This window comes from Silurus meridionalis, chromosome 2 (genome assembly GCF_014805685.1).
Source record: "Silurus meridionalis isolate SWU-2019-XX chromosome 2, ASM1480568v1, whole genome shotgun sequence".
In the NCBI taxonomy this organism is placed as follows: Eukaryota; Metazoa; Chordata; class Actinopteri; order Siluriformes; family Siluridae; genus Silurus; species Silurus meridionalis.
Genome location: NC_060885.1, coordinates 25,496,035 through 25,508,515, shown reverse-complemented (window position 1 = coordinate 25,508,515; position 12,481 = coordinate 25,496,035). Strand labels below are relative to the sequence as shown.

Genomic DNA, 12,481 nt, shown 5'->3' with positions numbered 1-12,481 from the left:
CAAAATATGAAATTTAAAGTATATTTTTCTATATAATGAAAGTCGTACTAAATAGTGACTAAAATTATGTTCCTTTGTGGTTTAATTAAATTCATTCTTCAAGATACCTGTGTGCATGTGTGTGTGTGTGTGTGTGTGTGTGTGTGTGTGTGTTCCACAAAAGAAAAGAGTTACACTGAGGCTTGAATCATGAGTATGAAAAAGAAAAAAAGAAAAAATAATAATAATAATAAAATTGATTTACCTTTTTAAATGAACTATCATTTTAAATGGTATTTTCTAAAGATTTATAAAAAAAAAAGTGCAGTCATTTAAAGATCTCTTCACTGAACTTTTAAGGATAATATGACAGTGTATAAATTAACTATTTAATTCAAGAATACATAAACAGTTTTAACATTTAAATCAAACATGCAAAACATTTTAGACTCCAGTTACAGTGGTGAAATTAGTTTGTTTTAATGGGAAAGGTATCATTGGTCACAGAATGTCAGAAAAGAAATGAGTTACCTCTTTTTGTTGCCGCTCCAGTTCTCTCATTCTAATGTCTCTTGCTTCTGCCCTGGCAGCACGCTTTGCTGCAAGTCTGGCCTCTGCCTGCAGAACAGAAGAAACCAAATTACACTATAATTAAACTCTCTGACCCAAGTGTCATTCATATAACAGATTAAAAGCATTGCTTTTTCTGAAAAATCTATAGAAATAAATAATAAACAAAAGAACAGTGTCTGCTTTCAAATTCCCCTTTGATCATACAGTCTAAATATGTATGATAGAAAGATTTTATTAAGCCTGCATGGTCTCATACTGTACCAATGTTCAGTGACATCAACTTTAATAACATTACACATTTATATGTATAAAAGTCTGAACTCTCTAATATTTGCCTTGCAAATACTCAAAAATGCACCTATTTACGCTTGTGCATTAAACATGCCAAAATGTTAAATATAATGTAGACTCTTTTAAGCCAAAATGATAAGATGATGATGATTATGTTGGTCTTCAAGGTAACTTAATTCTGTTAATGGTTTTAAAACAATTGCAGTTAAATATATAGTTTTATATTATATAGTATTCTGCTGCACACCTACTGTCCATTTTTAAACATAATTAAGGATTTTGTGTGTCTCTTCTGTTGCTCCATTGAAATAGAAAAAGCCCCAGTGCTGATGCAGCAAGCAATATGACAATATGCTTTTAAACAGTGGGAATACCTACTGATCAACATCAGAGCATTCTCAGAAACAAAACACACCTTTATTGTGACATTTTAAGAACAAAGAAAGAAAAGCATAGCAAGAGTTTGTTGAGTTTTAAGTGCATTTTAAATCGCTCTATCTTTGCAGTGCACAAAACAAAATATATAAAAAATAAAAAAAACCTAACACGCATTAGGCATATTATGCTTTCACATGAATGGACGCATGCATTTTTATTTTGCTAGTGTTTAATATGATCTGTATTAGTGTCACTAAAACAAGCATTAGTCAGTAAGTAAAGTACGCTTTTATTGTCCAGAAATATACAGTAAAGTTCACAGTGAATGAAAACATTTCTCCCAGGACCAAGGTGCCCCCTCAGACAACATAAAATAACAAAAGAAACATGGAACTACACAAAACTCAAAACTAACAACAAAGTGCACAAGTGCAACATTTAGTGTGAAAGAAAAGAACAACTTAAGAGAAGGAGACAATAAACACAGTGACTGTTAGACACAGTGACACTGTAGCACCGTCCAGGACAGTACAGAAGGTTTGTGCAAATTGATTATCCATATAAAATAAATACTTTATGTAAAAGTTCTAGCAGCAAATAAATGCAAATACACAAAAAAAACCCCACCAGCAATTTGATTATATATATATATATATATATATATATATATATATATATATATATATATATATATATATATACACACACACACACACACACACACAGTGGAACCCACTTATCTCAACCTCGGTTAACTCGACAACCCTATTAAGTCGACGTTTTTGAAGTGGAACCACCAAATTCTCACTTTGTCTTAGCATTTTTATCAGTTATGTCGACTTTTTTATCTCGAGCACAAGGGGGGAAAAATTTTCCATTTAACGTCAGTTATCTTGGTGCAGCCGCAGAAGAACTCGCGGCTGCACCAAGATGACTGACGTTAAATGAAAAATATCTCCCCCCTTGTGCTCGAGATAAAAAAGGATCGGGGGGAATCTGCGATGAGGCTTTGGGAAGAAAAGAGCAGCCGTTGAGAGAGTGACGGTGGGAAGGCACGTACCAGGATACACATGAGCGATAACAACGACCGCCGTGAACCAACATATACCAACAATAACGGACAGTGAGAGTGTGGAAGTTTAAATAGGAGCTGGTGATGATGCTAAACGAGCACCATATGTGCGCGATTAAAGCCGGGAGCTTCAGAGAAAGCGGCCGAGAAAACACCTGACACGCCGAAGGGGGCGCAGAAGAAGGGGGCGAGGCAGGTGGATTCCTGACAGATAAACATGTACTGTATGTACATTTTTATAGCATGCCTTCATCAAACAAATCGTGGCAACGCTGTTGTGTAAAAAAAAACACTCCAAAAACACGTGCATGCAGATTCTCATTTATTAACGCACATCATGTACATAAAGAAATGTCAAGCACGTTAATATACTTCCTCCATATTGATTTTCGTTTATCTTGATGCTTTTTGGCAACCCCCTAGGACATCGACATAACTGGGTTCCACTGTGTGTGTGTGTGTATATATATATATATATATATATATATATATATATATATATATATATATATATATATATATATATATAAATATATAAATAATATTGAAGGTGATAGTTTTGCCTTTAGGTGGGAGGAGGAAATAAATTTCTGTCAGGAGCCTAAGTTCATACTTTTTTTTTGACGTTTTTGCTTCATAACCCCCTGTTTTCAGCTTCTCAGATGCCAGGGGGGCAGACGCCTGAATATTGCCAGGGGGTTTTTATATACAGAATTTATATACAGTGGTACCTCGACATCGACATCGATTTTTTGCTTTGATACGAGAGCAAAAACTTGAGATACGAGCGCGAGACGCCGCTGCTAGATGGCGAATCAAAGCCAGAAAGCGAAGATTGTGACGAAAATGAAGATAGTGTTGCATTAGAGGGAAAATGAATGCTGTTTCTTTAAGGCTACTATCTCTGGATATTGAAGTCCAGAGTAAAATGCATTATGGGTAGTGTAGTGCGGGAAAGAAGTGTGCGGGCTGGATGTTTTTCCCGATTTATGATGTGTGTTCTGCAATATATATATATATATATATATATATATATATATATATATATATATATATATATATATATATACACACACACACACACAGAATTTGAAAATTTGCCAAATCTCTAATGTAATATATACACACACACACACACACACACACACACACACACACACATATTACATTAGAGATTTGGCAAATTCAGTTTCATCTAGTGGCAAAAGATCAATTTGTTGATCTTTTTTTTTGCCAGTGCATCAATAAACACAGCAGAAAAACTCAAGTTCAGTTTCAGTAGGAACAGTGTTGTTGAACTCCTTATTTTGCCAGTTCATCAAAGTCTGGGGTAAGTTTTGTTGTGGCAATTCTCAGGATAGATCCGAGGTGTTTGTTAGAAACTGTCGCAGTTTTTAAAGAGTATCAGATTACCGGTAAACTCTCTTAAGAGAAGAGAGTATTGCACCCGAACAACGTCAATGGAGCTGAAGTGCGACATCTTTAGGGGAAACGTGGGCATTACAGGGGAAAAGTAAATTGAACCAGGTTTACCTGTACCTATTTTAATAGAATTTGGTCACGTTCGGCGGGCCGGATTAATAAATTATATTATATTGCGAGTAACAAAAAATCAAGGTTTTGACTCACCGTTTGCGACCCAGTAACGCAATATTAAATCGATTTAAATAGGTACTGTCAAGGGGAATTATGCATGTACTGTAAACTCAACAAAAATTGTTAATTACTTGTCATAAATGTTTATTTACTACTTTACATGAATAATACAATAATAAAATAGTTTTTCAAACATTTTATGTAATTTATTAATACACACACTGTTTTGAAATGTTACTCTTACTGTTACGGCTTCTCACGAGTTACTATTAGTCCGGTTCGAAACAAAAAGTCGAGATTGCGAGTGTCGAGGTCGAGATTGCGAGTGTCGAGGTTCCACTGTGTGTGTGTATGTATGTATGTATGTATGTATTTATACACATACACATATATATATATATATATATATATATATATATATATACACATACACACAGTGAGGAAAATAAGTATTTGAACACCCAGCTATTTTGCAAGTTCTCCCACTTAGAAATCATGGAGGGGTCTGAAATTGTCATCGTAGGTGCATGTCCACTGTGAGAGACATAATCAAACAAAAAAAATTCCAGAAATCACAATATATGATTTTTTAACTATTTATTTGTATGATACAGCTGCAAATAAGTATTTGAACACCTGAGAAAGTCAATGTTAATATTTGGTACAGTAGCCTTTGTTTGCAATTACAGAGTTCAAACGTTTCCTGTAGTTTTTCACCAGGTTTGCACACACTGCAGGAGGGATTTTGGCCCACTCTTCCACACAGATCTTCTCTAGATCAGTCAGGTTTCTGGCCTGTCGCTGAGAAACACGTTTTGAGTTTGAGCTTCCTCCAAAGATTCTCCATTGGGTTTAGGTCTGGAGACTGGCTAGGCCACGCCAGAACCTTGATATGCTTCTTACAGAGCCACTCCTTGGTTATCCTGGCTGTGTGCTTCGGGTCATTGTCATGTTGGAAGACCCAGCCTCGACCCATCTTCAATGCTATAACTGAGGGAAGGAGGTTGTTCCCCAAAATCTCGCAATACATGGCCCCGGTCATCCTCTCCTTAATACAGTGCAGTCGCCTTGTCCCATGTGCAGAAAAACCCCAAAGCATGATGCTACCACCCCCATGCTTCACAGTAGGGATGGTGTTCTTGGGATGGTACTCATCATTCTTCTTCCTCCAAACACGTTTAGTGGAATTATGACCCAAAAGTTATACTTTGGTCTCATCTGACCACATGACTTTCTCCCATGACTCCTCTGGATCATCCAAATGGTCATTGGCAAACTTGATTTCAAACCATGACGTCTTAGTGTATTACCAACAGTAACCTTGAAAACAGTGGTCCCAGCTCTTTTCAGGTCATTGACCAGCTCCTCCCGTGTAGTTCTGGGCTGATTTCTCACCTTCCTTAGGATCATTGAGACCCCACGAGGTGAGATCTTGCATGGAGCCCCAGTCCGAGGGAGATTGACAGTCATGTTTAGTTTCTTCCATTTTCTAATGATTGCTCCAACAGTGGACCTTTTTTCACCAAGCTGCTTGGCAATTTCCCCGTAGCCCTTTCCAGCCTTGTGGAGGTGTACAATTTTGTCTCTAGTGTCTTTGGACAGCTCTTTGGTCTTGGCCATGTTAGTAGTTGGATTCTTACTGATTGTATGGGGTGGACAGGTGTCTTTATGCAGCTAACGACCTCAAACAGGTGCATCTAATTTAGGATAATAAATGTAGTGGAGGTGGACATTTTAAAGGCAGTCTAACAGGTCTTTGAGGGTCAGAATTCTAGCTGATACACAGGTGTTCAAATACTTATTTTCCTCACTGTATATATATATATATATATATATATATATATATATATATATATATATATATATATATATATATATATTACAATCAAGTAATCAAGTAAACTGTTATGTATCTACTGCAAAAAAGGAACAATGGCAACTAAAATGAAATAAAACGATTTACATGCACAAGGTGGGAAGCAAACTCTCGCCTGGTACTACAGCACATAGAGGCAAAATGTCTCAGGTGCAAGACAGAGGAGAATCACTCAGTGCTAAATATATGACTTCATTATTAAAAAAGGAACATACAGCACAACAAAACCTTGGCCTGTTTTCTTTTATTATTATTATTTAGTTGATGTTCTCTGTTCTGAAGAGTTCCTTGTTTATGTCCATGTTTATCATTTTCACACAAAAAATCTAACTCAAATAAAATGAAACGGTTGCTTATTTTTGTTATCTGGAGTGGGAGGAAAATAACATTTTTGCAGGAGCGGGACAGAACCTTGCCAGAACAGAACTGAAAAATTCATCCCATGCAGGTCTCTACCCCCAAGCCACATATTTTTATTTATTTTATTATTTTATTTAATGTATTTATTTTCCGAAAAGGGCTTTACAGAATGCCTTTAACCTCTTGATCAATAAACACACCTGGTGCCGATGCAGGTTAAGAACCCTTTCAGTGACTTTAGTACAGCAATAAACAAGTCTAACTCGAACACACAAGTCATTAGTGTCAAACTTTATGCCTGCACCATCAAACCAAGTCTACTCTTTCTTGTTAATAATTTATATGCCAGAAATACCTTTTAAGTACAATGCAATAAGCTATTAAAAAACTATTACAGACATTTGAGCTAGCTGAGACTTTGACCCTGAAACAAATGCCTTCCTCAGCCAGAGACAGAGCCATGCTTAACCACCTACTGCTGACCGGTGGTACTAGTTAAGAGTTGGTGATAAGAACTCGAGCTTTCAGAGAACAGGGATTTCCTATCCAGAAATTATCTGTCCAATCTCTACTATTTAGCAACACTGATAAACCACTCTTCAACACTCGAACAAAGTCATCATAAAACATGGGTGTTAGACAGCACATTACTTAAGAGTATTCCTCCACCACAGTGTGGTGGATTACTTGGGTTCATGACCAAGCACCAAAGTCCTTGGGGGGTATGTTCAATGATATGTTGTACAAGTTTTGAGTGATATTTCCTTTTATATATGGAATATGAAATTTGTTGTTTAATCCAAGCCAATCCAGCCACATTAAGGTGGTAGTTAGTGTAAGTAGAAAACTATATAATTATAGACACACCATTAACTTTAGCTTGCTTAAGCTCAAAGCATACCAGAAACATGAAATTATTATGGACCAGAACAGCAGAAAGGTCACACTGTTTCAGTTTTACAACTTACCTCTCGTGCTATGCTACTTAAGGCCTCATCCTCAGCAGAGAATCGATCCTTGATAGGTGCACGTTTTCTTCCTGAACCTGGTGTTCCCATGTCAGTTCCCGAGTTGCTATTTCCACACAGACTGGTGAATGCAATCTATGTTGATTGGTAGTGTTCTGAAAGGGATCATGAAAATAAAAACTGCTATCAACTATTTTACATTAATAAGAGCAGTATACAAACTTAAATTGTGGCCTCTGTACAAGGTTCTGGCACTGTGATTAAAAAGAAGTTAACTAGAAAATGTTGATTAGAGTAAGATATTTTGTTTTCCTACTGTGTTCTTGTTGTATTTGTCAGTCTATTATCATCTAGGATGAACATGCAACACAGACCATATAAATATCAATGGTATGGCAAGGTCAAGAACAGTTTTTGTTTCATAAAACATTTTTAGGAAAACCCATCTTGTCTCAAATATCTTCTATTTAATATTTTTGGTATCCATCTATATATTGGATATTTTTGCACAGCGTGCAGTCTTGCATGTAAAAACAAACAGCAATTGTTGTTAATTTGAATCGGTTGACCTCTAATGTGTTAACAGTCTCTCTACTTAAGAGATTTTATATTATATGCTGATTGTCAGACTTATTTTAAGTGTGTTTTATATATACTGTATATATTATATATACACATATAAAACAGTATTGCAGCACTGTCCGAATAATAAAAACACTGAAATATAATTTCTACATAAGTATTCAGATGCTTAAACATCTGCATGCATTTGAACAGCAGCACACAGAGCTGTATGGGTAAGCGTGTACTATCTACATTGTATGTTGGATTTATTTTATTTTTAACAAAACAAACAAAAAAACCCTATAATTCTGATACTTGTGGCCCTTAACTCTCCCCTGCTCATTTGTAAGTGGCTCTGGACAGGGCGTTTGCCAAAATGCCGTAAATTATATAGAGAGTGATGCGATATACCAATTGTACCTGTCTTTATGAGAGAGAGATAGATAGAGAGATAGAGAGATTGATTGATTGATTGATAGATTGATTGATTTCTGTCTATTCCTGTCCCTGGAAGACAAGTTTACATTGTGTAAGACTTAATCCTATACAAGCATCCATGCATGATGCTCAGAAATATACACTTCTTGAGATAGATATACCCCGACGTGTAAAGCACAAAAAGTCTTTGAACATAGCTTCATGCTGTGTTTCATATTTAAACTGTATATGCAAATTGTGTAGGGATATTTCCAGTACACTGTATTTATTATTTAATAATGTAAAAACAATACACTCATTTTTGCTAATACTCAAATTGCACATATGGGTTTTTACATCCATTTCAAATGTGCTCATTGCATTGTATATTTTATTACATAGCACTCTTAAAAAGTAATATCCCAGTCTGGAATTCACTAATTGTTGGTGGAAATGTATAGACAATAAATGGACATTTAACTAATACTATAGTGTAGTCAGTCACCCACAGAGAGCACTGGTGAAGGGTGAGAAACTGTTCACTAAAAAGCCATTGATTTAGAGCTAGTGTTCATTTCAGTGTTAGCATAGCTGACAGAACAGACTGTGAAACAAATGGTTCCCTACTTACTTTAATACAATTTGTTCATTTAATGTAAGCTGAGCTAGTTAAAGTTCCATTCATGTCCATTTTCACTATAAACAACAAATGTATGAAAATTGGTGCAACTTTCACATTCTCAAGAAATGACCTCCAGAAAAAGCTGAATGCAATTCTGGATAGATACATATGATGTGATGTTGCATAAGGTTGTCAAAACCATGGCATGAAGAATGCACGCCATAATTAAAGCAAACTGTAAATATTGCAATGAGTGTGCAACTATTTTTGGCTCTGTTTAGTCCATATAACTACACGTGGAGCACTGCGTTTTCCAGAGACCATTATTACTCCCACACCACTCGCTAAACTCTGGAGTGCTATGAACAGGGAACACAAAACTACCTGTAGAATAAAAAATGGAGGAACGGAGAGAAAACAGCGAGGGTGAGGAGAAGATTCTGAGATGTTTTCTCGCAATTTCTTTTTTTGTGACAAATCATCCCCTCTGTAATGCTAGAACATGGTTACTGGTTGATACACCAAAAATGTTGATGTTTAAGAGAAATAAAGTCAGAATTTGGAGAGAAAAAAGTCAGAATTACAAGGAATGAAGTCAGAATTGTGAGAAAAAAGGAATTAGGCACTTTTTTAATATAATGGAAAAAAGGTTCCATAGGATTCAGGCCAAAAAGAGACAGTAAGTTTCCAAAGTTTTGGGATCATTTCAAACTAAAACAGTAAGAAAACACTGTTCTGTGCATATACCTTTTGAGTAATCTAAAATGTATTTTTATTTATGTTTTTTTATGTATTTGTATTTACATTTTAAAGTAATACGGCAATTAAATGCATTAAATAGGTTTAGTTTTCACAGATATTCTTTTATGTAATTTCAGCACTGAAAATTTTAATTTTTCTAAAAAGGAAACAAATTATTTGTTCATTTTAAGAAACCCATCTTATTTTCTTTTATATATTTAGTATTGTTCTTTAATAGAGGAAAAAGTACTTCATATCCAACTTCTTTTTACTTCTTAGTCGATGGCAACAGCTCTGAAACAGACATTAACTAGATGCCCGTCCTTCTGTCAGATTGATCAGGCAAAGAATGGTAAATTGTAATAACTCATCATAAATATCATAAACATGCATGGTAGGTGAGAGCATAGTTTAGCAGGAGTCTATATTACAATCTATCTATAATTGGGGGGTCCAAAAGAGCATCCTGGTTTAAAAGGTAAATGTATTGTAATATTTCTATATGTTATTCTGAATGCATTTAATCTAGAACTCTGCCTTATATATATTTTTGTTGCAACAAAAAGAGATTAACAGTCGAATGAAATCACATTTATGTACAGTTTCTAATCGTTTTCAGTAGAAGGAACAACTGTGTGACAAACATTGAACATTGTACAGTTAATAAAACTTTCTTTCGGCTTCTCCCGTTAGAGGTCGCCACAGCGGATAATCCGCATGTTCGATTTGGCACATATTTTTATGCTGGATGCCCTTCCTAATGCAACCCTCCCCATTTACCCGGGCTTGGGACTCCCTGGTCCCTGGATTCCCTGACCAAGGATCGAACCTGGGCCGCAGCAGTGAGAGCGCCGGATCCTAACCACTAGACCACCAGGGACCCCTATACAGTTAATACACAACATAAATAGATTAATGCTGGTGTTAGACTATGTTTTTAAATTATATTTGGCAGACGTCTATTAAAGAGTGTGCAGTATCTTGTTCCTTAAGGCAAATTTAAGCAACATGACATATGCAGTTGTGCTGTTATACTAAATTTCAACACAGCTTTGATTTGATTGCAAATAACAGTCTTGCTTATATTCAGTACAACAAAACAACTTCTAAAGATTGAATGCTGCTAGATCAAAAGGCAGCTGATGACAATGTTTCAAATTCAAATTTTAGTGGTAGTTTACACTTACAGTTATGGCATTTGGCACCTGCCCTTTTACATAATGCCTTACAATTATCTTATTTATACAACTTGGCAGTTTAGGTTTGAGGGCCTTGTTTGAAAGGCCTAGCAGTGGTAGTTTTGTAGTCTGGGATTTGAACTCAATCAGAAGTCCAACATCTTAACCACTGATCTACCAGTCCAAGCCACAAACCTGTGCTGTGTCCCTGTGCATCCTGTACTGCAGAATTAACACCTTTGGCCATTCCTGTTAAAGGAGTCTTAATGGGTTTTTGTGTTAAACTTGATCATCCATAATAATAAATCCTATACAGTTAATAACCGATTTGCATAAAAACCACTGATTTTTTCAGGTTTAAAGCAAAAGTACTAATGAGGTCAGACTATATTTAAATATACTTTTATACTTTATTTTATTTATTTTTATGGTACTTTACTCTTATTCTTTTATATTTATATTGTATTTCTTTCCATGTTTACAAGTCAGACAGTCAAAAAGCATTTCACTATATGTCATACTCATGTATGAACGTGTATGTGACAAAAAAAATGTTAAATTTGAGCATTTTAATTTGAGGTCTAACTTATTTAACTACGACATCAATATATAATAATAAGTCCAAGCTCATCAATCATGCAGTCCATCCAGAAGCCAAAACATTCAAGATCCTCCCAAGAAAAAACACTAATATAATAATATAAATATATAAAAAATAATAACTGTCCTAATAGAAGTGTCTCAACAAAAAACTGGACATTTTGATATTACATTCAATAGTTCAACTGTTCTAATATAGTTAACTAACTTTTTATAAAACCTACACTGTTAGGGACACCCCTAGAACTAAATTCTATACAAACTACTAGAGAATTTCCTAATAAAATAAAAAGAAACTCTCCAAATTCCACGGTTCTGATAACTTTACACTTAGTTCTTAGTCATATTCAACCTGTGGTGTCTGCAGCTATTATTAGCGAGTTAGCTACCCAGTTTAGTTATACAGCTATAAATAGCGATAGCTAGTCTCGGGAAGAGCATACACTAGTGGAGGAGAAGCCCAGCTAACTCCCGAGCTTCCCGTCCAGCCATAGTATTTCAAAACTTCACAGTAAATGAAATATAATCCCTTTACTCACGAATAACGAGTAAAGTAATTTTACCTTTTTTCAGGCACTTAGGTTGAATTACACGTTTATGCCCATCCAGTGTTGGTCTGTCCAGCGAAATGTCGCCACAATTCCACAAAAAAAATAGCAAACTTAGCGGGCAGGCTAACGTTAGCTCCAACTGGCCTAAATGTTTCAGAGCTGTGAGTGTGTCTATGTGTGTGTGATGAAGTAAGAGAGAGGGTTTGAGACAGCAGAAATTGACACTGCCGGTCACGTCACACTCCTGAAGTAAAGTGTCTGTGTGAATTCTCTCTCCCTGTCCTTTGTGTCCTGTTGGGAAGGACAGTGTGGTTTCAGAACATGTCTACCAGTAAACTCCTCTTCCTTCCCTTTCCTGATTCACCCTGATGCCAGGGACAGATACACTGTACCGGAAGTAAGCTGTAGTTGTTTGTGTGCGCGCATGCGCGCACTGGTGAGCCTGCACAGTTTGACAGGTTTGGTGATAAAGGAGACAGAGCGCTGTGGCTAATTATAGATAGGACACGGCTACATTTTAATAATCATATGGTCCTGTTACTCATTTTGACGCCTCTGCTAGCTTGTTCCACTATTATAACTAAAAGCCGAACGTGAGTGAACAATTCATAAATTAGTACCTACTGTATACGTGTATCCCCTAGTGACAGTGGCACGAAAAACTTCCTGAGATGAAACCAGACTCAAAAGAAACACTTCATCATCTGCGTGACAC

At 35.9% G+C, this 12,481-nt stretch overlaps 1 protein-coding gene across 20 annotated transcripts in view; it reads right to left on the bottom strand.

Annotated features, from left to right (window-relative positions):
• lrrfip2 (leucine rich repeat (in FLII) interacting protein 2) overlaps window positions 1-12,170 on the bottom strand; it is a 52,385-nt gene extending 40,215 nt beyond the window's left edge. For 9 of the 20 annotated variants that reach the window (XM_046864351.1, XM_046864399.1, XM_046864395.1 and 6 more), the window contains exons 1-3: window positions 11,779-12,169; window positions 7,094-7,248; window positions 511-597 (exon numbers count right to left, since the gene is read on the bottom strand). In XM_046864351.1, coding sequence (XP_046720307.1) covers window positions 511-597; window positions 7,094-7,183 — 177 coding nt within the window. In that variant the 5' untranslated portion in view covers window positions 7,184-7,248; window positions 11,779-12,169. Of the gene's footprint in view, window positions 1-510; window positions 598-7,093; window positions 7,249-10,217; window positions 10,321-11,778 lie in introns of all 20 variants that reach the window. The other 11 variants (XM_046864442.1, XM_046864425.1, XM_046864460.1 and 8 more) reach the window with 7 other exon arrangements.
• Window positions 12,171-12,481: the final 311 nt, after the last annotated feature.